This window comes from Bombina bombina, chromosome 4 (genome assembly GCF_027579735.1).
Source record: "Bombina bombina isolate aBomBom1 chromosome 4, aBomBom1.pri, whole genome shotgun sequence".
NCBI classification, from domain to species: Eukaryota; Metazoa; Chordata; class Amphibia; order Anura; family Bombinatoridae; genus Bombina; species Bombina bombina.
In genome coordinates, this window is record NC_069502.1 from 140052222 (window position 1) to 140079609 (window position 27388).

Genomic DNA, 27388 nt, shown 5'->3' on the forward strand with positions numbered 1-27388 from the left:
ATAAATACTACGCAGTGCCGGTGTGTACTGATGTTTTTCCAATACCTAAAAGGTTTACAGAAATTATTACTAAGGAATGGGATAGACCAGGTGTGCCGTTCTCTCCCCCTCCGGTTTTTAGAAAAATGTTTCCAATAGACGCCACCACACGGGACTTATTGCAGACAGTTCCTAAGGTGGAGGGAGCAGTTTCTACTCTAGCAAAGCGTACTACTATCCCTGTCGAGGACAGTTGTGCTTTCTTAGATCCAATGGTTAAAAAGTTAGAGGGTTACCTTAAGAAAATGTTTATTCAACAAGGTTTTATCCTACAGCCCCTTTCTCTGGAAGAGGCTTTACAGGTAGAGACTCCATTGGATGAAATACTTGACAAGCTTAGAGCACTTAAGCTAGCCAATTCTTTTGTTTCTGATGCCATTGTTCATTTGACTAAACTAACGGCTAAGAATTCTGGTTTTGCTATCCAGGCGCGCAGAGCGCTATGGCTTAAATCATGGTCAGCTGACGTTACTTCAAAATCGAAGCAGCTTAACATTCCCTTCAAGGGGCAGACCCTATTCGGGCTTGGTTTGAAGGAGATTATTGCTGATATCACTGGAGGAAAAGGTCATGCCCTTCCTCACGATAGGTCCAAACCAAGGGCCAAACAGTCTAATTTTCGTGCCTTTCGAAACTTCAAGGCAAGTGCGGCATCAACTTCCTCTAATGCAAAACAAGAGGGAACTTTTGCTCAGTCCAAGACGGTCTGGAGACCTAACCAGACCTGGAACAAGGGTAAGCAGGCCAAAAAGCCTGCTGCTGTCTCTAAGACAGCATGAAGGAACGGCCCCCTATCCGGTAACGGATGTAGTAGGGGGCAGACTTTCGCTCTTCGCCCAGGCGTGGGCAAGAGATGTCCAGGATCCCTGGGCGTTGAAAATTATATCCCAGGGATATCTTCTGGACTTCAAGGCTTCCCCCCAAAAGGGAGATTTCACCTTTCACAATTATCTGCAAACCAGATAAAGAGAGAGGCATTCTTACACTGTGTACAAGACCTCCTAGTTATGGGAGTGATCCATCCAGTCCCAAAGGAGGAACAGGGACAGGGATTTTACTCAAATCTGTTTGTGGTTCCCAAAAAAGAGGGAACCTTCAGACAAATTTTGGATCTAAAGATCTTAAAAAAATTCCTCAGAGTTCCATCATTCAAGATGGAGACTATTCGTACCATCCTACCTATGATCCAGGAGGGTCAATACATGACTACAGTGGATTTAAAGGATGCTTATCTGCACATTCCGATACACAAAGATTATCATCAATTTCTCAGGTTTGCCTTCCTAGACAGGCACTACCAGTTTGTAGCTCTTCCCTTTGGGTTAGCTACAGCCCCAAGAATTTTTACGAAGGTTCTGGCGGTGGCTTCTGGTGGTCCTAAGGCCACGGGGCATAGCAGTGGCCCCTTATTTAGACGACATCCTGATTCAGGCGTCAAACTTCCAAATTGCCAAGTCTCATATGGACATAGTGTTGGCATTTCTGAGGTCGCATGGGTGGAAGGTGAACGAGAAAAAGAGTTCTCTATCCCCCCTCACAAGAGTTTCCTTCCTAGGGACTCTGATAGATTCTGTAGAAATGAAAATTTACCTGACGGAGTCCAGGTTATCAAAACTTCTAAATTCCTGCCGTGTTCTTTATTCCATTCCTCGCCCTTCGGTGGCTCAGTGCATGGAAGTAATCGGCTTAATGGTAGCGGCAATGGACATAGTGCCGTTTGCACGCCTACATCTCAGACCGCTGCAACTATGCATGCTCAGTCAGTGGAATGGGGATTACACAGATTTGTCCCCTTTACTGAATCTGGACCAAGAGACCAGGGATTCTCTTCTCTGGTGGCTATCTCGGGTCCATCTGTCCAAAGGGATGACCTTTCGCAGGCCAGATTGGACAATAGTAACGACAGATGCCAGCCTTCTAGGTTGGGGTGCAGTCTGGAACTCCCTGAAGGCTCAGGGATCGTGGACTCAGGAGGAGTCACTCCTTCCAATAAACATTCTGGAACTAAGAGCGATATTCAATGCTCTTCAGGCTTGGCCTCATCTAGCGACAATGAGGTTCATCAGATTTCAGTCGGACAACATCACGACTGTGGCTTACATCAACCATCAAGGGGGAACAAGGAGTTCCCTAGCGATGTTAGAAGTCTCAAAGATAATTCGCTGGGCAGAGATTCACTCTTGCCACCTATCAGCTATCCATATCCCAGGTGTAGAGAACTGGGAGGCGGATTTTCTAAGTCGACAGACTTTTCATCCGGGGGAGTGGGAACTCCATCCGGAGGTGTTTGCACAATTGGTTCTTCGCCAAGCTTCCTTGTTACGGATCCAGGTCCAGGGACCCCAAGGCAACGCTGATAGATGCTCTAGCAGCGCCTTGGTCCTTCAACCTGGCTTATGTGTTTCCACCGTTTCCTCTGCTCCCTCGTCTGATTGCCAAAATCAAGCAGGAGAGAGCATCGGTGATCTTGATAGCGCCTGCGTGGCCACGCAGGACTTGGTATGCAGATCTGGTGGACATGTTATCCTTTCCACCATGGACTCTGCCGCTGAGACAGGACCTTCTACTTCAAGGTCCTTTCAACCATCCAATTTCTCTGAGGCTGTCTGCCTGGAGATTGAACGCTTGATTTTATTAAAGCGTGGTTTCTCCGAGTCAGTCATTGATACCTTAATTCAGGCACGGAAGCCTGTCACCAGGAAAATCTATCATAAAATATGGCGTAAATATCTTTATTGGTGTGAATCTAAGGGCTACTCGTGGAGTAAGGTCAGGATTCCCAGGATATTATCTTTTCTCCAAGAAGGATTGGAGAAAGGATTGTCAGCTAGTTCCTTAAAGGGACAGATTTCTGCGCTATCTATTCTTTTGCACAAGCGTCTGGCGGATGTCCCAGACGTTCAGGCATTTTGTCAGGCTTTAGTTAGAATCAAGCCTGTGTTTAAACCTGTTGCTCCACCTTGGAGCTTAAATTTGGTTCTTAAAGTTCTTCAGGGGGTTCCATTTGAACCGCTTCATTCCATAGATATCAAACTTTTATCTTGGAAAGTTCTTTTTTTGGTAGCTATTTCCTCGGCTCGTAGAGTTTCCGAGTTATCTGCCTTACAATGTGATTCTCCTTATCTGATCTTCCATGCAGATAAGGTAGTTCTGCGTACCAAACCTGGGTTTTTACCTAAGGTGGTATCTAATAAGAATATCAATCAAGAGATTGTTGTTCCGTCTTTGTGTCCTAATCCTTCTTCAAAGAAGGAACGTCTATTACACAATCTGGACGTGGTTCGTGCTTTAAAGTTTTATTTACAAGCTACTAAAGATTTTCGTCAAACATCTGCTTTGTTTGTTGTCTACTCTGGACAGAGGAGAGGTCAAAAGGCTTCGGCAACCTCTCTTTCTTTTTGGCTAAGAAGCATAATCCGCTTAGCCTATGAGACTGCTGGCCAGCAGCCTCCAGAAAGGATTGCAGCTCATTCTACTAGAGCTGTGGCTTCCACATGGGCCTTTAAAAATTAGGCTTCTGTTGAACAGATTTGCAAGGCGGCGACTTGGTCTTCGCTTCATACTTTTTCAAAATTCTACAAATTTGATACTTTTGCTTCTTCGGAGGCTATTTTTGGGAGAAAGGTTTTACAGGCAGTGGTACCTTCCGTTTAAGTACCTGCCTTGTCCCTCCCTTCATCTGTGTACTTTAGCATTGGTATTGGTATCCCACAAGTAATGGATGATCCGTGGACTGGATACGCCTTACAAGAGAAAACATAATTTATGCTTACCTGATAAATTTATTTCTCTTGTGGTGTATCCAGTCCACGGCCCGCCCTGTCATTTTAAGGCAGGTGTTTTTTAATTTTAAACTACAGTCACCACTGCACCCTGTGGTTTCTCCTTTCTCTGCTTGTTTTCGGTTGAATGACTGGATATGGCAGTGAGGGGAGGAGCTATATAGACAGCTCTGCTGTGGGTGTCCTCTTGCAACTTCCTGTTGGGAATGAGAATATCCCACAAGTAATGGATGATCCGTGGACTGGATACACCACAAGAAAAATAAATTTATCAGGTAAGCATAAATTATGTTTTTGTTACATTACAGCCTTAAGTTCAATGTTTTATTAATCTGAATTTTATGTGATGGATCAGAACACAATAGTCTTAGTTGGTGAAGTGAAATGAGAAAAATATATACATCAAACTATTTTTTAGAAATAGAAAACAGAAAATTGGCATGTGCGTATGTATTCACCCCCTTTGTTATGAAGCCCATAAAAAGCTTCGGTGCAACCAATTACCTTCAGAAGTCACATAATTAGTGAAACGATGTCCACCTGTGTGCAATCTAAGTGTCACATGATCTGTCATTACATATACACACCTTTTTTGAAAGGCCCCAGAGGCTGCAACACCTAAGCAAGAGGCACCACTAACCAAACACTGCCATGAAGACCAAGGAACTCTCCAAACAAGTAAGGGACAATGTTGTTGAGAAGTACAAGTCAGGGTTAGGTTATAAAACATATCCAAATCTTTGATGATCCCCAGGAGCACCATCAAATCTATCATAACCAAATGGAAAGAACATGGCACAACAGCAAACCTGGAAGAATACAAAAAGACAAGCGCAAAATGATCTATAACAAACACCCAATAAGAAGGAGATATTCCCAAACCTCCAAGAAAACGCAATAATCCACAAATAGATACTTATAGGTGCGCAAAAAGGAAATGCTTAAGTTTGTAGAAAAAAAAGGGGTCTTTAACTCTTTCAGAGTAAATATCTTATTTATAATGAATAAATGCCAAAAGATGTAATATATCTTTTTTTAAATATGATCTAAAAAATTTTTCACCCACACAACTTATCCTAGTGAAAATAGTATAAAATATTGTAGTATATAGCAATTAATTTGGATCAATTAATTTTATTTTGCAAAAAAATGAATTCAGTACTTTAGGGTTCAAAAAGGGATAACCATATACTAAGTTTAAAAGTATTTAATTTGAACACAAATTCATAAAACTATCAATTGAATTTACATACAATAGATGAAACAATATAAAATAAGAATCAAAGTATCGCTCCTTTACAGATCAGACCAGTTCCATAAAAGTTGCAATTTCTCACAACAGATGGTAACAAACACGATCCTCCAAAGCCTTTTCCACAAGTTGAAACAAGGGTGAAACTTTGGGATCCTTTTCAGGGAGTGAACGTGTCCTGAGCACTGCAAGCCGTCTAGGTAGGAGACAAAATCGGCCGCTTAGATAAACTTTTAAAAGCAAGTCAAAACAACGTACATCGGTACTTACACATCAGTAACCGAAGATCAGCGTAGCGTCCAGCTCTCCGTTCTCCCAAGAGTCCTTATGGAGTATTCAGTGATAATTCACCCCACACTTTTTTCAGGAACCCGACACAGCCGCCTTCCTAGACAGAGGATCAACGGAAAACGCCAGACGTATAGACACCTGAACAGGATTACAAAACTGCAGAGAGTCCTTAGCAGCAGAAAGTCAGGTGGTATAGAGTAGCAAATAGTCACTGAGCAACGCGTTTTAAAGTCTTTGTCAAGCTCAGTTAGTAAATTCAAAGTGCCGGCTTTTTATACCCCACAATTTTCTTATTTTTTAAAGGGACAGCCTCTATTTGGATCGGTATTTCCAAAAACTAGGTGCAAACTTAGAATCTTGCCGTTGATTAGTAAATATACATATTAGGTTGTTAACTTACTTAGGATATCTGCAAAAATATATATATATATCTGCAAAAAAATGTTAAAATGATAAATTCCAAAAACGAGCAGATTACAAGAAACCATCTAAACATACTATTTCTAAATTTAAATTTTTTCAAATAGGGTTTCTTGTAATGTGCTCAATTATAAATATTTTGTTTTAAACTTTTGTAATAGTTACTAGTCTTTTCCATGAGGTAGTTTTGTGATCTATAGATACTTGTGGAAGATATGTAAATTGAAACCAAATTAGAAATAGTATATTTAGATGGTTTCTTGTAATCTGCTCGTTTTTGGAATTTATCATTTTAACATTTTTTTGCAGATATATATATATATTTTTGCAGATATCCTTCTAAGTAAGTTAACAACCTAATATGTATATTTACTAATCAACGGCAAGATTCTAAGTTTGCACCTAGTTTTTGGAAATAACGATCCAAATAGAGGCTGTCCCTTTAAAAAATAAGAAAATTGTGGGGTATAAAAAGCCGGCACTTTGAATTTACTAACTGAGCTTGACAAAGACTTTGAAACGCGTTGCTCAGTGACTATTTGCTACTCTATACCACTTGACTTTCTGCTGCTAAGGACTCTCTGCAGTCTCTGCAGTTTTGTAATCCTGTTCAGGTGTCTGTACGTCTGGCGTTTTCCGTTGATCCTCTGTCTAGGAAGGCGGCTGTGTCGGGTTCCTGAAGAAAGTGTGGGGTGAATTATCACTGAATACTCCATAAGGACCATTGGGAGAATGGAGAGCTGGACGCTACGCTGATCTTCGGTTACTGATGTGTAAGTACCGATGTACGTTGTTTTGACTTGCTTTTAAAAGTTTATCTAAGCGGCCGATTTTGTCTCCTACCTAGACGGCTTGCAGTGCTCAGGACACGTTCACTCCCTGAAAAGGATCCCAAAGTTTCACCTTTGTTTCAACTTGTGGAAAAGGCTTTGGAGGATCGTGTTTGTTACCACCTGTTGTGAGAAATTGCAACTTTTATGGAACTGGTCTGATCTGTAAAGGAGCGATACTTTGATTCTTATTTTATATTGTTTCATCTATTGTATTTTATCATGTGTATTGATTTTTTTAATGTATATTCAATTGATAGTTTTATGAATTTGTGTTCAAATTAAATACTTTTAAACTTAGTATATGGTTATCCCTTTTTGAACCCTTCAGTACTGAATTCATTTTTTTGCAAAATAAAATTAATTGATCCAAATTAATTGCTATATACTACAATATTTTATACTATTTTCACTAGGATAAGTTGTGTGGGTGAACATTTTTTTAGATCATATTTAAAAAAAGATATATTTAAAAAGATATATTACATCTTTTGGCATTTATTCATTATAAATAAGATATTTACTCTGAAAGAGTTAAAGACCCCCCTTTTTTTCTACAAACTTAAGCATTTCCTTTTTGCGCACCTATAAGTATCTATTTGTGGACAACAGCAAACCTGCCAAGAGACGGCTGCCCACCAAAACTCATGGACCGGGCAAGGACTGTCTGGCGCAAACCCAACACATAAAATCACACATAGAACCCATAGAACACCAACATGGTGGTGGCAGCATCATGCTGTGGGGATGTTTTTCAGCAGCCGGGGCAAGGGAAACTGGTCAGAGTTGAGGGAAAGATGGATGGTGCTAAATACAGGGATATTCTTGAGCAAAACCTGTACCACTCTGTGCGTGATTTGAGGCTAGGACGGAGGTTCACCTTCCAGCAGGACAATGACCCCAAACACACTGCTAAAGCAACACTTGGGTGGTTTAAGGGGAAACATGTAAATGTGTTGGAATGGCCTAGTCAAAGCCCAGACCTCAATCCAATAGAAAATCTGTGGTCAGACTTAAAGATTGCTGTTCACAAGCGCAAACCATCCAACTTGAAGGAGCTGAAGCAGTTTTGCAAGGAGAAATGGGCAAAAATCCCAGTGGTAAGATGTGGCAAGCTCATAGAGCCTTATCCAAAGCTACTCGGAGGTGTGATTGCTGCAAAAGGTGGCTCTACAAAGTATTGACTTTAGGGGGGTGACTAGTTATGCACATTGACTTTTTCTGTTAATTTGCCCTATTTGTTGTTTGCTTCACAATAATAATAAAAAAAAACATCTTCAAAGTTGTGGTCATGTTCTGTAAATTAAATGATGCAAATCCTCAAACAATCCATATTAATTCCAGGCTGTGAGGTAACAAAACAAGAAAAATGCCAAGGGGGTGAATACTTTTGTAAGGTATTGTATGTATGTGTGTGTGTGTGTATGTATACATATATATATATATATATATAAACTTTATTTAAAACCCATTCTCAGCCGTCTCTAGACAGTGGCATCTTGCCTGAGTTTCTTAATAGAGAGCCTTGGGGAATAATCTAGATTTCTAGATTATGGTGATCTCAGTAATAAATTAGGGGTTTCAACTCAATTGCCCTTATGCTATATTAGATAAATTGAGTTGTAAATTGTAAATCTTTCTACTCATCTTTGCACACAATCCTCTTATATAAACAGTCCAGTCTTCTAATAATTATCTTCCATTCATGTGTGTATCTGACTCTTGATTTTGATTTTTCATTTCAGTTCCAATGTTTGTGACCATGACCAAAAGCCACGTTATAGCTGCTTCTAAGGAAGCTTTTTATGTCTGGCAATATAGAGTGGCAAAGAAGCTCACAGCTATGGAGATTAATCAGGTGGCAAGGACTAGAAAAGAGGGCAGAGAAAGGTTAGTCCTCTTACTCTTGCAAACCTGTGGCAAACTTAGTATAATTATTTGCTGGGCATTTAGTTTTATTATTATTGCTTATGGGGTTCTCTTTTGGAAAATACAAGGAACAATTTAGTAATTTGGCAAAGAAGTAAAATTATGTTATGCCCTGTAACGATTTTGCCTGTCTTTTAGACTGAATCCAGTATAAAACCATTTAAAAACTTACTTTAGAAGCTTCCAGTTTAGCTCTGTTAAAAAGGTAGCTGGAGCACCCACTGCAAGTGGGAAATAACAGACACTCACCCTCCCCCTTCCTTTGCATATGAAAAGACCCTTTACACACGCTGGAGTAGATATACGTCGGTATTCTCCTAAAACTTTGGGGCTTGGTTAGGAGTCTGAAAATCAGAGCAATGTTATTTAAAAATAAGCAAAACTATTCATTTAAAAAACAAAACAAAAAAACCTGTATGGGCTATATAAATGGATCATCTACAAAACATTTATGCAAAGAAAAATCTAGTGTATAATGTCCCTTTAATTTTACATTTTAAGGACTTTGGAGAAACCTCGGTTTGGTAGGAATGTAATATAAGAGACATTTTTTTGTTCATTTAGAATATGTTTTTGGTGTAATTCTTGAGGGCATTACTTTATATTTTTCTTTTAGTTCAGTATGGTTGTGTGATGACTCTCTGTATAGCTGCTGATTTTTCTTTATATTGTTGTTTGTAAAAAATAATTTCAATAAAAATATTCAAGTTAAAAAAACAACTGTTATGCCCAAAATGTAGATAAGGTTTTTCTGAGCTCTAATGTAGTCTAATCTTACTAGACCATGGAGCTTCAGTTTCTTTAAATGCCTGGCATACCATAGCATCTGCAATAGTAGATTTGCCCTTTTTCAGTAAATTGTAATATCATTTTTAATTTTTTTAACAGAATTTTTCACATTGATGATACTTCACCTGGGCCATCAGAAGGTTTCCTGGATTACTCTAAAGCTCTGAAAGTGAGTTTTGCTTCCTGCTAGTTGTGTGAATATTTAAATAAAACTTTGTGTATATTAAACGGCACAAACCTCTTATGTCATGCCACAATGTAACGTCTGATGCAAAAAAAGCAGGTTACATTCTTTCATCTCATTCTAATACACAGCATTCCCTCCTCATTACAATTGCATGTACAGGTATACCTCACTTTACAGCGCTTCACTTTACAGCGATTCGCTAATACAGCGCTTTGTGGAGCTGAAGTTCAACCTCCAAGGATTATGAAATAGTGCTATAATCATTTGTGAGTTTGTGAGAAAAGTGACTGGCACCATTTTGTTATGCACAGTTCACTCTGTTTACAGCATTACAGTGCAATCTGTGTCTCAGTGCTATAGTTTGGCAAATTTTACTACAGTAATTGTCACTATTTTACAAGTACAGTATTTATTGAATTCTGTGCTGTGCTAGTGTTAAACTAAAACTAGCCCTATTGCACCCCTAATATATGCTAGTTCAAACATGTTTTTATGTTTTTAAACACACTGGCAAGTGAAAAGAAAGCTAAAACTGCCTTGTTTCACTTTAAGGCGGTTTTCACTTTACAGCGGGGCTCCGGTCCCTAACCCGCTGTATGAGCGGGGTATACCTGTATGTGAGACTAGAAAACTGAGGTTATTACCAGATGAACTATTAATTTAACAGAAGGTTAAGGAAAATGTTTGCAGGAGAGTAAATTTTGTATTTATGCTATGTTTATGTTTCCATTTTCCATTAAGAACCAGCTAAATCCTGGAATTTCCCCTTCTTTCACAAGCTTATACCATTTAGCTTCTGTAGGATTTTATGTAAGAAATACAATAATTAAAGTATCCTTAGCCACTTACATGTAATTCATTGCAGCCGAGAGATTAAGGTTAGTCGAACACAGAACTTGCTATATATAAACCACAAGCTCTAAGTCTATTTTAAAGTTTTGGTCATTTTGACTGTTAAAAGAAATACAAATATTAACTGATTTGGATGTGATCTGAACCTGTTAACCTCAACATAGCCATCAGTTGCTCTGTCTCCTGAGTTATCTGTACACTTTATATATGCTTTAGTAGTTTTAATAATTGATAATGGCATCACATAGAAAAGTGTTACTGTTATTGCTACTCAACAGACATCCTATATTATAAAATGCCATGTATGTTTGTCCAATGCAGTCATGTGCAGTAGAGACTGCAGCGCGGGACAAATATACCTGGCCCTAAAGAACGATCAGTCAGTGAGGATCTGACAGCAGAGAGGGGGAGCGGGAGCGGGTGGGACCGCTGCACTACAGAAAAAACAAAAAACTTGAAAGTGGCAGGGAAGGGGAAGGAGGGAGGAAAAAGGGATCTAAGTGGATGGTGATTTTGGCTCGTGTACACAGACTTTCGGACTAGTGGGTAAATAAAACGTTACAAGTAAACTCTGTGCAGGTAATGTTGCAGGATATTTGCTTTTAAACCATTCATAACAATACATTTTAAATGCCTTTGTCAGTTAAAGTGATGGTAAATCCAAGCGTTTAACAAATGCTAGGATTTACCATCACTAAAAATCAAGTGGAGTTTCAGTGATCAAACATGTAAAAAAAGGTTGCTAAAATCACCCTTTCTGTGCCGTTGCACAGTACAAAACTCAGCGGCTCTGGCCACCCACACACAAAAAAATAAATAAATAATAAAAACTAGAAACTCAGTATGGCAGCAATAAACTCTCTTGCCTGCACTATTTAGATACTTTACAATGTCTTATGCAAGGTTATCAATGTTTTAATGACATCTTATTGAAATGTGGACTCTTCCTTCATCTCTCACAGACAAAGATATCATTTGTTATCAAACAAGCTCTCTGTGCATAACATTTTCAAGAGATCTTTGCTTACACTGTTTAAATTTGGATTCTCTATTTAGATTTTCTAATTTACATAATTATACATTCTCTATTCTAAAAGAAGATGTTTTAATGTTTAAACAAATGTTTTAAACTCTTTCAAGTGTTACTAAATCCACTTTATATGAGTTATGTAATCCAACAAGGGTAATTTTACCATTGTGTGTCTGTCCATGGTAGCCCCAAAACAAAAGTTCACAATTTAAAAAAAAAAAAATAGGTGTAAAAAGAATGTCACATTTTCTTCAACTGTTATAAACTTCTGATTGTGTTGTGTGTTAATTTGCGCATTAGTTAAAGTGAAGGTCAATTTCGATGAATTAGTGCCCGGTTTTTAATAATCCTATTAAAAACAAGTTCACTTTAATTAATCAAAATTGACATTTCACTTGTTTTCTTCAAAAACTTACCTTTCAATCCTGACAGCCGCTGCAGCGCTTCCTCTGCCCGTCGCAAGCCCTCTTCGCGGGTCCAAAATAATGAATCCGGCTTCCTCCAATCACGGCATTGCCTCAGGCCATGATTCCCCGGGGGGGGAGCCGTGATTGAAGGAAGCCGGATTCATCATTTCTGACGTATGAAGAGGCTTCCGACGGCCAGGGGAATCGCTGGAGCGACTGTCAGTATTTAAAAGGTAAGTTTTTGAAGAAAACAAGTGAAATGTCAATTTTGATGAATTAAAGTGCCCTTGTTTTTAATAGGATTATTAAAAACCGGGTACTAATTCATTGAAATTGACCTTCATTTTTTTTTTTTTTTTTTTTAGTTTTCAAACAAGCTTTATTAATTTTAGCAAGATATACAACCAATGGTCAACAATATACATTGAATAGGCAAATAATGTACAGGGGTCCTGCTCATAGGACTAAATCACAAGCATCCCCCCGACATCGTTAACATGAAAATTTTTGTACAGTTTATCCACTGGGTAAGAATTATGAGTGTACAATTACAACAAGTATATCATTTTCTTGCTCTCAACATTTTGTAAACAGTGTGAGAAACTTGAGCTTGTATCCACAAGACACAGGCTCATGGTGCTAAAATACTATAGACATCTCAAACATAAACTTTGGGAATTGACATCAGATATTTAAGACAAAGTTATACAATTCAGTTTTCAGCACGCTTGATTCATGCTGCTGAATATGACCTCGGGTCTGACGTCTGACTTGGACAGGAAGAAAGTTGGAGAAAGAGCGAGGGAAGAGAGAGAGAGAGAGAGAGAGAGAGAGAAAAAAAAAAAAAAAGGGAGAGGGAGGGGAGGGGTATAGATTGGAGGTGAAGGGGACTGGGGGGGGGAGGAAGGGGTACAGATGTGAGGTGAAGGGGACCCCCTGGGGAAGGGTAACAAAGTGGCACACTAGATCTTGATGAGAGGATGAGAGGAAGTTATAGCCTTTTGCCCTCCCAGGCTAGGGTCATCATTTCATGTGTGGCAAGCCTTCCAGTTTTAAGGAAGTGAAACCTTTCGAGTCTAAGGAGATCTCCCACTTTGTGTCTCCACTCCTGTAGAGTCGGAGTCTGCGGGCTCTTCCAGTGTACGGGGATGAGTCCTTTCGCGCCGCCCAACATTATAAGAAAAAGAATGTGCCTATCAACACCCGCCACCTTAGGCAGGTCGTGAAAGATCAAATATGTTGGCTTAGGGGGAATAATGATTCCTAAAATGTTGCTCATTTCTTCTGTTATGTGTGATCAGTCCACGGGTCATCATTACTTCTGGGATATAACTCCTCCCCAACAGGAAATGCAAGAGGATTCACCCAGCAGAGCTGCATATAGCTCCTCCCCTCTACGTCAGTCCCAGTCATTCTCTTGCACCCAACGACTAGATAGGATGTGTGAGAGGACTATGGTGATTATACTTAGTTTTTATGACTTCAATCAAAAGTTTGTTATTTTACAATAGCACCGGAGCGTGTTATTACTTCTCTGGCAGAGTTTGAGGAAGAATCTGCCAGAGTTTTTTACTATGATTTTAACCGGAGTTGTTAAGATCATATTGCTGTTCTCGGCCATCTGAGGGAGGTAAAGGCTTCAGATCAGGGGACAGCGGGCAGATGAATCTGCATTGAGGTATGTAGCAGTTTTTATTTTCTGAATGGAATTGATGAGAAAATCCTGCCATACCGTTAAAATGACATGTATGTATACACTTCAGTATTCTGGGGATGGTATTTCACCGGAACTACTCTGTTAAAGGTCACTAATCCTTTTAATAACTATTTATCATGTTAAACGTTTTTGCTGGAATGTAGAATCGTTTACATTGCTGAGGTACTGTGTGAATAAATATTAATGGGCATTATTTTCCACTTGGCAGCCTTTTTTGCTTTTATTTGTGACAGTTTCGTTTCTCTTCACTGCTGTGTGGGAGAGGGAGGGGCCGTTTTTGGCGCTCTTTGCTACGCATCAAAAAATTCCAGTCAGTTACTTTTATATTTCCTGCATGATCCGGTTCATCTCTGACAGATCTCAGGGGTCTTCAAACTTCTTTGAAGGGAGGTAAATTCTCTCAGCAGAGCTGTGAGAATTCTTATAGTGACTGTGAATAAAAACGTTGCTTTGTATTTTTTATGTCAAATTTAATTATTGTTATTTTACTAATGGGAACAAACCTTTGCTAAAAGTTGTGTTGTTTTAAAGTTTGATGCTATAACTGTTTTTCAGTTCATTATTTCAACTGTCATTTAATCGTTTAGTACCTCTTTGAGGCACAGTACGTTTTTGCTAAAAAAGATTATAACCAAGTTGTAAGTTTTTTTGCTAGTGTGTTAAACATGTCTGACTCAGAGGAAGATATCTGTGTCATTTGTTCCAATGCCAAGGTGGAGCCCAATAGAAATTTATGTACTAACTGTATTGATGCTACTTTAAATAAAAGTCAATCTGTACAATGTGAACAAATTTCACCAAACAGCGAGGGGAGAGTTATGCCGACTAACTCGCCTCACGCGGCAGTACCTGCATCTCCCGCCCGGGAGGTGCGTGATATTATGGCGCCTAGTACATCTGGGCGGCCATTACAGATAACATTACAAGATATGGCTACTGTTATGACTGAAGTTTTGTCTAAATTACCAGAACTAAGAGGCAAGCGTGATCACTCTGGGGTGAGAACAGAGTGCGCTGACAATACTAGGGCCATGTCTGATACTGCGTCACAGCTCGCAGAGCATGAGGACGGAGAGCTTCATTCTGTGGGTGACGGTTCTGATCCAAACAGATTGGATTCAGATATTTCAAATTTTAAATTTAAATTGGAAAACCTCCGTGTATTACTAGGGGAGGTCTTAGCAGCTCTTAATGATTGTAACACCGTTGCAATACCAGAGAAACTGTGTAGGTTGGATAAATACTTTGCGGTACCGGCGAGTACTGACGTTTTTCCTATACCTAAGAGACTAACTGAAATTGTTACTAAGGAGTGGGATAGACCCGGTGTGCCGTTCTCACCCCCTCCAATATTTAGAAAGATGTTTCCAATAGACGCCACCACTCGGGACTTATGGCAAACGGTCCCTAAGGTGGAGGGAGCAGTTTCTACTTTAGCTAAGCGTACCACTATCCCGGTGGAGGATAGCTGTGCTTTTTCAGATCCAATGGATAAAAAATTAGAGGGTTACCTTAAGAAAATGTTTGTTCAACAAGGTTTTATATTGCAACCCCTTGCATGTATCGCGCCGATTACGGCTGCGGCAGCATTTTGGATTGAGTCTCTGGAAGAGAACCTTAGTTCATCTACGCTAGACGACATTACGGACAGGCTTAGAGTCCTTAAACTAGCTAATTCTTTCATTTCGGAGGCCGTAGTACATTTAACCAAACTTACGGCTAAGAACTCAGGATTCGCCATACAGGCACGTAGGGCGCTGTGGCTAAAATCCTGGTCAGCCGATGTTACTTCTAAGTCCAAATTACTTAATATACCTTTCAAGGGGCAGTCTTTATTTGGGCCCGGTTTGAAAGAAATTATCGCTGACATTACAGGAGGTAAGGGCCACGCCCTACCTCAAGACAAAGCCAAAGCTAAGGCTAGACAGTCTAATTTTCGTCCCTTTCGGAATTTCAAAACAGGAGCAGCATCAACCTCCACTGCACCAAAACAGGAGGGAACTGTTGCTCGTTACAGGCAAGGCTGGAAGCCTAACCAGTCCTGGAACAAGAGCAAGCAGGCCAGGAAACCTGCTGCTGCCCCAAAGACAGCATGAATCGAGAGCCCCCGATCCGGGACCGGATCTAGTGGGGGGCAGACTTTCTCTCTTCGCCCAGGCCTGGGCAAGAGATGTTCAGGATCCCTGGGCACTAGAGATCATATCTCAGGGATACCTTCTAGACTTCAAATTATCTCCCCCAAGAGGGAGATTTCATCTGTCAAGGTTGTCAACAAACCAGATAAAGAAAGAGGCGTTTCTACGCTGTGTACAAGACCTGTTATTAATGGGAGTGATCCATCCGGTTCCGCGGTCGGAACAAGGACAAGGGTTCTACTCAAACCTGTTTGTGGTTCCCAAAAAAGAGGGAACTTTCAGGCCAATCTTAGATTTAAAGATTCTAAACAAATTCCTAAGAGTTCCATCCTTCAAAATGGAAACTATTCGGACAATCTTACCCATGATCCAAAAGGGTCAGTACATGACCACAGTGGATTTAAAAGATGCTTACCTTCACATACCGATCCACAAAGATCATCACCGGTATCTAAGGTTTGCCTTCTTAGACAGGCACTACCAGTTTGTAGCTCTTCCATTCGGATTGGCTACGGCTCCAAGAATCTTCACAAAGGTTCTGGGTGCCCTTCTGGCGGTACTAAGACCGCGAGGGATTTCGGTAGCTCCGTACCTAGACGACATTCTAATACAAGCTTCAAGCTTTCAGACTGCCAAGTCTCATACAGAGTTAGTTCTGGCATTTCTAAGGTCGCATGGATGGAAAGTGAACGAAAAGAAGAGTTCTCTTTTTCCTCTCACAAGAGTTCCATTCTTGGGGACTCTTATAGATTCTGTGGAAATGAAGATTTACCTGACAGAAGACAGGTTAACAAAGCTTCAAAATGCATGCCGTGTCCTTCATTCCATTCAACACCCGTCAGTAGCTCAATGCATGGAGGTGATCGGCTTAATGGTAGCGGCAATGGACATAGTACCTTTTGCACGCCTACACCTCAGACCGCTGCAATTGTGCATGCTAAGTCAGTGGAATGGGGATTACTCAGATTTGTCCCCTACTCTGAATCTGAATCAAGAGACCAGAAATTCTCTTCTATGGTGGCTTTATCGGCCACACCTGTCCAGGGGGATGCCATTCAGCAGGCCAGACTGGACAATTGTAACAACAGACGCCAGCCTACTAGGTTGGGGCGCTGTCTGGAATTCTCTGAAGGCTCAGGGACTATGGAATCAGGAGGAGAGTCTCCTTCCAATAAACATTCTGGAATTGAGAGCAGTTCTCAATGCCCTTCTGGCTTGGCCCCAATTAACAACTCGGGGGTTCATCAGGTTTCAGTCGGACAACATCACGACTGTAGCTTACATCAACCATCAGGGAGGGACAAGAAGCTCCCTAGCAATGATGGAAGTATCAAAGATAATTCGCTGGGCAGAGTCTCACTCTTGCCACCTGTCAGCAATCCACATCCCGGGAGTGGAGAACTGGGAGGCGGATTTCTTGAGTCGCCAGACTTTTCATCCGGGGGAGTGGGAACTTCATCCGGAGGTCTTTGCCCAAATACTTCGACGTTGGGGCAAACCAGAGATAGATCTCATGGCGTCTCGCCAGAACGCCAAACTTCCTCACTACGGGTCCAGATCCAGGGATCCGGGAGCGGTTCTGATAGATGCTTTGACAGCACCTTGGAACTTCGGGATGGCTTATGTGTTTCCACCCTTCCCGCTGCTTCCTCGATTGATTGCCAAAATCAAACAGGAGAGAGCATCAGTGATTCTAATAGCGCCTGCATGGCCACGCAGGACTTGGTATGCAGATCTAGTGGACATGTCATCCTGTCCGCCTTGGTCTCTACCTCTAAGACAGGACCTTCTGATACAGGGTCCATTCAAACATCAAAATCTAACTTCTCTGAAGCTGACTGCTTGGAAATTGAACGCTTGATTTTATCAAAACGTGGTTTTTCTGAGTCGGTTATTGATACCCTGATACAGGCTAGGAAGCCTGTTACCAGAAGGATTTACCATAAAATATGGCGTAAATACCTATACTGGTGCGAATCCAAAGGTTACTCCTGGAGTAAGGTTAGGATCGCTAGGATATTGTCTTTTCTACAAGAAGGTTTAGAAAAGGGTTTATCAGCTAGTTCATTAAAGGGACAGATTTCAGCTCTGTCCATCTTGTTACACAGGCGTCTGTCAGAAAATCCAGACGTCCAGGCCTTTTGTCAGGCTTTAGCTAGGATCAAGCCTGTGTTTAAAGCTGTTGCTCCGCCATGGAGTTTAAACTTAGTTCTTAACGTTTTACAAGGTGTTCCGTTTGAACCCCTTCATTCCATTGATATAAAATTGTTATCTTGGAAAGTTCTGTTTTTAATGGCTATTTCCTCGGCTCGAAGAGTCTCTGAGTTATCAGCCTTACATTGTGATTCTCCTTATCTGATTTTTCACTCAGACAAGGTAGTTCTGCGTACTAAACCTGGGTTCTTACCTAAGGTAGTCACTAACAGGAATATCAATCAAGAGATTGTTGTTCCATCCTTGTGTCCAAATCCTTCTTCAAAGAAGGAACGTCTTCTACACAATCTGGATGTAGTTCGTGCCCTCAAGTTCTACTTGCAGGCAACTAAAGATTTTCGCCAAACTTCTTCCCTGTTTGTCGTTTATTCTGGACAGAGGAGAGGTCAAAAAGCTTCTGCTACCTCTCTCTCTTTTTGGCTTCGTAGCATAATACGTTTAGCCTATGAGACTGCTGGACAGCAGCCTCCTGAAAGAATTACAGCCCACTCCACTAGAGCTGTGGCTTCCACTTGGGCCTTTAAGAATGAGGCCTCTGTTGAACAGATTTGCAAGGCTGCAACTTGGTCTTCGCTTCATACTTTTTCCAAATTTTACAAATTTGACACTTTTGCTTCTTCGGAGGCTATTTTTGGGAGAAAGGTTCTTCAGGCAGTGGTTCCTTCTGTATAATGAGCCTGCCTATCCCTCCCGTCATCCGTGTACTTTTGCTTTGGTATTGGTATCCCAGAAGTAATGATGACCCGTGGACTGATCACACATAACAGAAGAAAACATAATTTATGCTTACCTGATAAATTCCTTTCTTCTGTTGTGTGATCAGTCCACGGCCCGCCCTGTTTTAAGGCAGGTAAATATTTTTTAAATTATACTCCAGTCACCACTTCACCCTTGGTTACTCCTTTCTCGTTGATTCTTGGTCGAATGACTGGGACTGACGTAGAGGGGAGGAGCTATATGCAGCTCTGCTGGGTGAATCCTCTTGCATTTCCTGTTGGGGAGGAGTTATATCCCAGAAGTAATGATGACCCGTGGACTGATCACACAACAGAAGAAAGGAATTTATCAGGTAAGCATAAATTATGTTTTCTCCCAGCACCTCCCCCCAGAACGATAGTATTCGGGGACAAGTCCACCAAATGTGGAGGAGGGAACCCTCCTCGCCACAGCCCCTCCAGCATTTCCCGTCAGTGTTAGGATACATTTTCTGCAATCTTTGAGGCGTTAGGTACCACCTGCTGACTAATTTATAGTGCATTTCCAAGATTCGCGCGGAGACAGAGGCCCTCTTGATCTTACGAAAGATCTTAAGCCAGTCCTCATCAGATATATCCACTCCCAGATCATTTTGCCACTGAAGGGTAAAGGTCGGAAGGACAACGTTGCCCTTTCTCAACAAAATCTGGTATAGGTGAGAGATGAGGCGAGTCGGCGTTTGCTGCATCGTACATAGAGCCTCAAAAGGCGTTTTATTCCTTGCCAACGCATCTCGCTCCTTGCAAGTATAGTAGAAGTGAGTAATCTGTGTCATCCTGTACCAGGATGCAAAGGTTTCCTGATCTATCTCAGCAAGTTCCGCGTGTGTTTTAAGTTTATTACCCTGTAGGGCATTTGAGAAGGCAGTATCAGCTAACATATAGCCAGTCCTCATTGAACGTCGCGGGAGTTCCATTCCCAGATCAGGGTTTTCTCGCAAGGGGATGTTTGGTGAGATACGAGTGGAGACATAGGCCCCCTCAACTAGCACTTTATCCCACACCTTTAGAGTGTCATTAATCAATGGATACGAGGCAAGGACTCGTGGGCGGTTCAGAGCAGAGATCCAGGCCAAGGCTCCAGAGTTACCTCGTTGCAGGATTTCATTGTCAATCTGTATCCAATGTTTGTCATGGGAGTTCCGACTCTACTCCACGATTCTCTGAAGGAATATCGCTTTTTGATATTCTCTTAGTAGCGGGACTCCTAGTCCACCCCTATCTCTAGGGATGTATAGAGTGGATCTTCTGATCCTAGGCCTCACACCATTCCAGATGTATGCCTCAATGCCCGATTGTAAGCGTTGAAGGTAGTGGGAGGCCGCTGCCGCAGGGACAGTCTGCATTATATAAAGGATTCGTGGGAGAACATTCATCTTAACGATTCCTATTCTGCCCATCCAGGAAAGCGATTTTTTTTTCCAATTGGTTAAGTCCCCAATGATCTCATCACTAATTTTTTCATAGTTTAGATCAATAATGTCAGAGGTGTCAGGAGCAACAACAATGCCCAGGTATGTGATACTATGAGTTGCTACTCTTATCGGACAATCTGCGGTAGATCTATCAAATACGTCCGGGGGTTCAGTGATGTTCAAGATTTCAGACTTCAGTGGATTAAGGAGGAAGTTAGACATGGCTCCGTACTCTCTGAAATTCCTTAAAGCTTCATCCAACGACGAGGACGAGTCCGCTAAAGTTAGCAGGACATCATCAGCGTACATCGAAAGCTTGTGTTCCGAGTTACCCACTTTTATACCCTTCACCGCCGGGTTGGCCCTGATCTTATTTGCGAGGACCTCAATCGCCAATGCGAAGAGAAGAGGCGACAGGGGGCACCCCTGTCTCGTCCCGTTCTGGATCAAGAATGTTTCCGAGAGAGTGCCATTAACTCTCACACGGGCGTTAGGATTTGAGTATAGGGACATGACCACGTTGATAAAACCGGGTCCGAAACCGAATCTTTTTAGCGTCAAGTGGATGAAATTCCAGCTGACCCGGTCAAACGCTTTCTCAGCGTCCGTTGTGACCAGGGTGAGCGGTAGATTATGTAGACGGGCATAAGTTATTAATTGCTGCACTTTGAGAGTATTGTCTCTTGCCTCCCGGGCGGGCACAAAGCCCACCTGGTCGGCAGAAACCAGATCAGGGAGAAGTCTGTTCAAGCGGGTGGCGAGGATCTTCGCCAGGATTTTTACATCGGAATTGAGGAGGGAGATGGGCCTGAAATTTTCAGGCCTATCAGGGAATTTCTCAGGCTTGGGGATTACCACTATGTGCGCTTCCAGCATAGAGCTTGGAAGTCTGGAGGATTCCGGTAATAAGGCGAACAATCTTGTCAGCTCCGGGGCGATGACATCTGAATATGCTTTATAATATTTCAGGCCAAACCCGTCGGGACCTGGGCTTTTGCCCGCTGGAAGATCTTTAATAGCCCGTTGCACCTCGTCTGAGGAGATTGGGAGTTCCAAGATTTTCCTATCCTCCTCCGATATCACAGGTAGATCAGTGGCCTGAAGGTAGGCACCGACCTCCCCCTCCGCACGGGGACGAGCGGAGGGTACCCCTCGGTGCTCTGCTTGGCATTCCAGATTGTAGAGAGATTCATAGTATCTCCTGAAATCCGCTGCAATAGAGTCTGCATCCGAGCGGACGCCTCCTTCCGCAGTGACGGTATGATGGACATAGGCTTTGATCTTTTTTCTGGCAACTGCTCTGGCCAGCAGCCTCCCTGGCCTATCGCCTTGCTCGTAGTAAATCTGTCGCAGGTGTAGGGCCTGCTTCTGATAATCCTCCTGCAAGAACAGCAGGAGATCTCTCCTGGCCGCGGTCAATTGTGCCAGAACCGTTTCGTCGCGCGGGGATCGTTTATGACTTTGTTCCCGTATTTCAACCTGTTTCAATAAGTTGTCATAGCGTTCTCTCCTCATTCTTTTAAGTCTTGCTTTACGTTCGATCAAAAGCCCTCTTATCGTGCATTTATGCGCTTCCCAGAGTATGGGACTGCTGATCTCCTCACATGCATTTAAACGGAAGAATTCAATCAGAGAGCTCTTGATGTCTGTGTTAAATACCGGGTCGTCCAGAAGCGTATCGTCGAGTCTCCACACAAAAGGAGTGATTGGCGTGTCAGGCCATTGAATGGAGCAGCGTACTGGCACGTGGTCGGACCAAGTAATGGCAGATATATTGCTAGATCTGGCGATAGTCAGCCCAATGGAGTCCGTGAACAGATAATCTATTCTGGAATATTTACCGTGGGGATACGAGTAAAAAGTAAAGTTTTTGTCGGATGGGTGATGTGTGCGCCATATGTCATGGATTCCCAACTCTGCTAGTGAAACAGACATACGCTTTAGAACCTTATGCGGGGTGCTGGAGACACCGTTGGAGGTGTCAAGGGTAGGGACAAGGGGGGCATTGAGATCCCCGCCAAGAAAAAGAATTCCAATTTGCATCTCCAAGATTTTACGGGTGACTTTCTGGAGAAAGAGGTGCTGGGAGGTATGTGGGCAGTATAAATTAGCTAACGTGATAGGCCTGTTATGTATGGTGCCCGTGAGCACCAGGAATCTACCCTCAGGGTCTTTAAAGCTACTCATAAGCTGAAAGGGTACTCCAGCGCTAAAAATTATCCTGACACCGTTCTTTTTTTTTGTTGCTGAAGCAAAAAAGGCCAGTGGATATTGTCGGTTAGACCATTTAGGTTCATTGTTTATCGCAAAATGCGTTTCCTGGATAAAGACCAGGTCTCCGCCCATTCTCTGCAAATCTCTCGTTGCAATGGCGTGCTTGGAAGGGCTATTAAGCCCTTTTGCATTGATCGTTATAAGTTCAAGCGGAAACGGCTTGCGCCTAACAGCCTGGTTCGCCATTATCTTTTATGAGTAAATATGCGGGGGGTGGGGGTGTAGAGAGGGGGTCCTCCGAGAGAGGAAGGGGAGGGTGCGAGAGAGGAGGAGAAGGGGAGGGAGAGAAAAAAAAAAAAGAGAGAGAAGAGTTAAGACAAATGAAGAGAAAGGGGAGAGGTCAAGGAAAACAGTGAAGAAGTATGGGTGAAAGATCTTGCTTAGCAAGATAGGTAAGGAAAGGGTTGAGCATCGTGTACTGTGAACTGTATTGCGTGTGAAGGCAACAAAAACAATTAAACACAGTGCTAACGTAAAGAAGTACTAAAACTACTTACCAAAAATCAGGGGTAGTTATCCCTGTGTGTATCGCATGTTAACATAAAATTTTATATGATTAATAGAAACCTATCTGAACCTTTGGAACAACTGTAATTAAATTCGTTAGAACTAACTCCCTGTGATATACAAATCGATAGTGTTGGGGTATTATAAACGCTAGACCTATAGACCGTCATCTATTCGTACCCCCAGCTGTATTTTCTGTCAGCCCTAGTAAGTGTCATGTATGGGTGCTAGGTATGTTTATGTTGTAAAGACCCCTTTCGCAGATCATATCTTTTCTAGTAATACGTGATATAGGAAGCAAAGAAGTGGGGGGCCCTTAAGAGGCTACTCATATGGTGCGGGTTTAGCCCAGTAGAACCCATATAGCCTGGATATCTAAAGGGGACGAGGACTTAATATAATATAATCTATGCCCCTGCTAGGGGGGTCGCATTTCTGCCACAGCCTCATGTAAAGTAAGCTCAGGCATAGTAAGTGATATGGGGTTGCTCTATTATATACTATGAGACCAATTGTTCCCTAAATGGGTGAGTGCTAATGCAACTGGTCTTTATCGATGGGATTAGAGATAGTGGCAGAAAGCATGAGTGCATTAATTAATCTAGGCGAGTAGACAGCTGAGAGGACTACAGTGACACTTAGATAAGTACAACAATCAAAAAAAGGTGGTGTAGACAATATTCAGATAAAATTAAAATACATCAAACAGTCATTATAAACATTATAGACATTTTGCAAAATATAAAACCTGTGAGCTCTGAAGGTATGTTACGAATTTCTTCATGGATACAAGGCCAATAAATGTCCAGATACATTCAACACCAACACGTGCAACCTGAATAGGGGAGAAAGCTGTTACAACATGCTAAAGTTAATGAAAGGCTTTAAATTACTGCATCAATATCAGCCACGATGTTGCTGAGCCACCTCCTGGTCATTGCCAGCAAGGGCCCTGCGGGGTGGGTCCTCATGACGTGGGAGTTCAAGTTCCAAACCCAGGGCCTGGCTAAAGCCAGGAAGATCCTCAGGGCATCTGAGGGTGTGTGATATATTGTTTTTTGTAGCAATTAAACAGGTGGGGAATCCCCATCTGTAAGTGATGTTTTTCTCTTTCAGCGCTGAAGTAATGTGTCTCATATCTCTCCGCTTCTGCAGCGTTGTAGGACACAAATCTGAAAATACCTGAACCTCAGTGCCTCTATAGGTAATTGGGTGTTTTGTCCTTGCTAATTTAAGCACTTCTTCCTTGTCCCGGAAAGATAAGAATTTAATAATTATGTCCCTAGGGGGGGCCCTGCTTGGTGGCTTAGGGCGTAAGGCTCTATGTGCCCGCTCAATTTGTACCTCCTGAGCTGTAGCGTTATTTTTCAGATATCTGATGAAGTCTTGAATGTAAGGTTGTATTGCTGGGGGGTCAATCACCTCCGGTATGCCCCGTAGGCGTAGATTACTCCTCCTGCTCCGATTCTCTAAGTCTTCTATACGGTCCATTAGAGAATGAACCGTTCCCTCTTGTGCTTGTAGGAGGCTGGCTTGGTGCTGCACATCTGAGTTAATTGACTCCTGTTTCTCTTCTACTTGTGTGACACGATGATTTAAGGTTCCTATGTCCCTTTTAAGTTCCCCAAACTTGCTTTTGAAATCTAGCATGGCATTTTTAATGTCCTCTTTAGAGGATAAATGAGTGATGTCATCCCTTGTAAGGTATCTGTGAAAGTTCAAAGTGGAACTGTGCTCCTGTGTAGGGACAGCTGTTGAGGGACCTGCAGGTATAAGATAATTCTCCATAACAGAAGGCTGCGAAGTCTTAGAGGGTTTAGGGTTCCTTTTACTGGTCATTGCAAGTTTGAGACGTAGATTTACAAAAAACTTTGCAGACGCAGGCTTTGACGTGTATCTGATGTAAGGTGAGCTGCAGTAGTGTGACTGCACTCTGAGTTATAACTATAGACCGTCTTTGCTTTTGCTAGGCCAAAGGGGATGCAGTTAGGGGTTCTTCTAGGGCCTGACTGTTTCTGTATTCTCCCGGGCTTTATTGGGGCCCAAATTAAGTCTATCAATCCAGTCAGAGGGAAGTCTATCTTCCGTTATTAAAGTTATACTGCCCAGTTATGGTCACCCTCCCAGGTCAGGTGAACAGACCCCCTAAGCAAGGCCGATGCACTATTGAGACCTGTGTTCAAATGATAGTATTACTTGGGCCAGCGGCCGGACTCACCCTCAAGGCAACTTCCAGTGCGGAATCTGATCTCCTTGGCAGCAAAGGGCCCAACTTCCCTCTGACAGATCACCGGGGTGGTCGTGGGTAAAGGAGGACCCCGCCTGTACCCGAGCTCTGTATTGTGCTTCTTCAATGTCCGCGGCGTGCCACGTGGTCACGGCTTTATTACCGCTGTTGAAAGTAATGGCGCGGCACCGCCACCGACACCCAGAGGATGCTCCTATCAGCCCAAGGAGGAGCGTGGCGGGTCGTGCGGTCGTTCGATTGCCTCTGGTGAGTTTGCGGACGGGCTCCGCTCAAGTGGGCACCTTGTTTCTAGGCCCGGTCCTCGATCCGTATGGCTCTCAGTTGCAGGGCAAAGATGGTTGTGGCGTTCAGCTGCATTAAAGGTACACTCAATCAAAATTAAACTTTCATTATTCAGATAGAGCATGACATTTTAAACAACTTTCTTATTTACTTCCATTAACAAAATATGCACAGTCTTTTTATATTTAAACTTTTTGAGTCACCAGCTCCTACTGAGCATGTGCAAGAAGAAGAGTGTATGCATTTGTGAATAGCTGATGGCTGTCACATGGTACGTGTATGCATTTGTGATTGGCTGATAACTTTTAAAATTGTCAGAAAAAAAATCTACTACTCATTTTTAGTTCAGACTAAGTCCTATTGCATTGTCTTGTTATCTTGCATTTTTTGATTATGCAAATCTACTGTGTTGACTGGTCCTTTAAGTGTCCGTTAGAGGACCTGTAGTATTCTAGGCTCTAGGGAGCAAGATCGTAGCCCCCAACAGCCGAAATGCTTGCCGGTTCAGTAGATTTATAAGCGAAAACATACAAGGGACCACGGAGCTCTGTTAGTTAGCAGCCATCTCTGATAATTGCTAGGCTCCGCCCCCAAATTGACCTTCATTTTAACATACTATCGTAACACTTTATAGATTGCAACAATTTATAGATTGCAGTTGTTAGTTTGCAAATAGTGTGAAACAAAACAAGTGCTTTTATTAGCATTTCATCCAGAGTAATGTTGCATTGTGTCACATCTTCTCTAATAAGATACCCTGCAGTTGTTGATAACTTACATATACTGATAGAATAAGAAGCTTAACTGCTGATATGAATGATGCATTTAATTTAGCAGATTATTAATAAATATACTACTTGTCCGTATATATAAGGGTTATAATACAATGTATTAATTATAATTCTTTAAAATAGCCTCCAATAAAAATGTATATACAAAACAATTGAAATTTTATTTTTAAATTCTTTAAGATTAGTTAAATTTATAAACACATTGAATTGTATTTATAGAAACTAGATTATGAATCAACCATACGCATTTATGCTGTTATAATATTCTTTAAAAAAGATCATAAAAGATATACCTTTAAAATTAACTTTACTCACAATGAATCACATTAAAGTATCACAATAAAATACCAGAGTATGGACCGTTAGCTTAACAGTGTTTAGTTAAACAGTATAACAAGATACTTTACACAAATCTTACTGAGTCTTAAGATAACTTTCAGACAAGTATAATTAAGCTACTTAGCCCACAAATGATTCTATATAACTCTGATTAAAAACACCAGAAGTTGTATATATTATTAATGCAAACAGCCAATTTATGTGCCAATATGTCTGACCTGAAATGACCTCTTATTTAGCTACAATAAGACAAATTATAAAATATATATATATATATATATATATATATATATATATATATATATATATATATATATATATATATATATATATATATATATATATATATAGCTGCAAATAACTTAATACACACCAGAGAGATTTACAATAATAAGCCTGACTTAGAGATATGAACTACAAAAGACCTTTATCTGGCAAATGAAATTATTTGGCATTAATGTGACTTGCTAAGACTACACAGAACTATGGATATAAGCTTAAAATACAAAGTGCCCTTTTAAAATTACTAACTTCAATTAAGCAACAATGAATGTATTTGCTTTAAAATATTAAATTATAGTCACTGCCATACGTTACCACATAACCAAATGATTATTCAGTTTCCAGAATTTCTTTTGGGTCATCTAAGAAGGATTTATCCACTATGTGTAAAGGTACAGGCCTCAAAATTGTTAATCTTCCTTTGTTCAAGAAAGTGTCCCAAAATGGCAGAGAATATACTTGACACAAAGTCTGTGTATTTTCCTCTCCAAAACTTATGCTTCTTTGAGTCTGTGTCTCTACTGTGTGTGTGCTTATCAAAGATATAGCTCCTCCTTCTTTTCTTTAATCATACCCACAAGAATTGGATAGACCCTTACCGATGCTTGTCCCTGATTGGTT

The 27388-nt window shown here is 41.5% G+C and overlaps 1 protein-coding gene across 1 annotated transcript in view; it reads left to right on the forward strand.

The window, feature by feature from the left end:
• The window catches only part of WDR35 (WD repeat domain 35), a 291517-nt gene that overhangs the window by 88581 nt on the left and 175548 nt on the right, over positions 1-27388 (forward strand). The window contains 2 exon segments of the mRNA XM_053709650.1: positions 8360-8504; positions 9432-9501. Of these exon segments, the coding sequence (XP_053565625.1) occupies positions 8360-8504; positions 9432-9501 (215 nt within the window).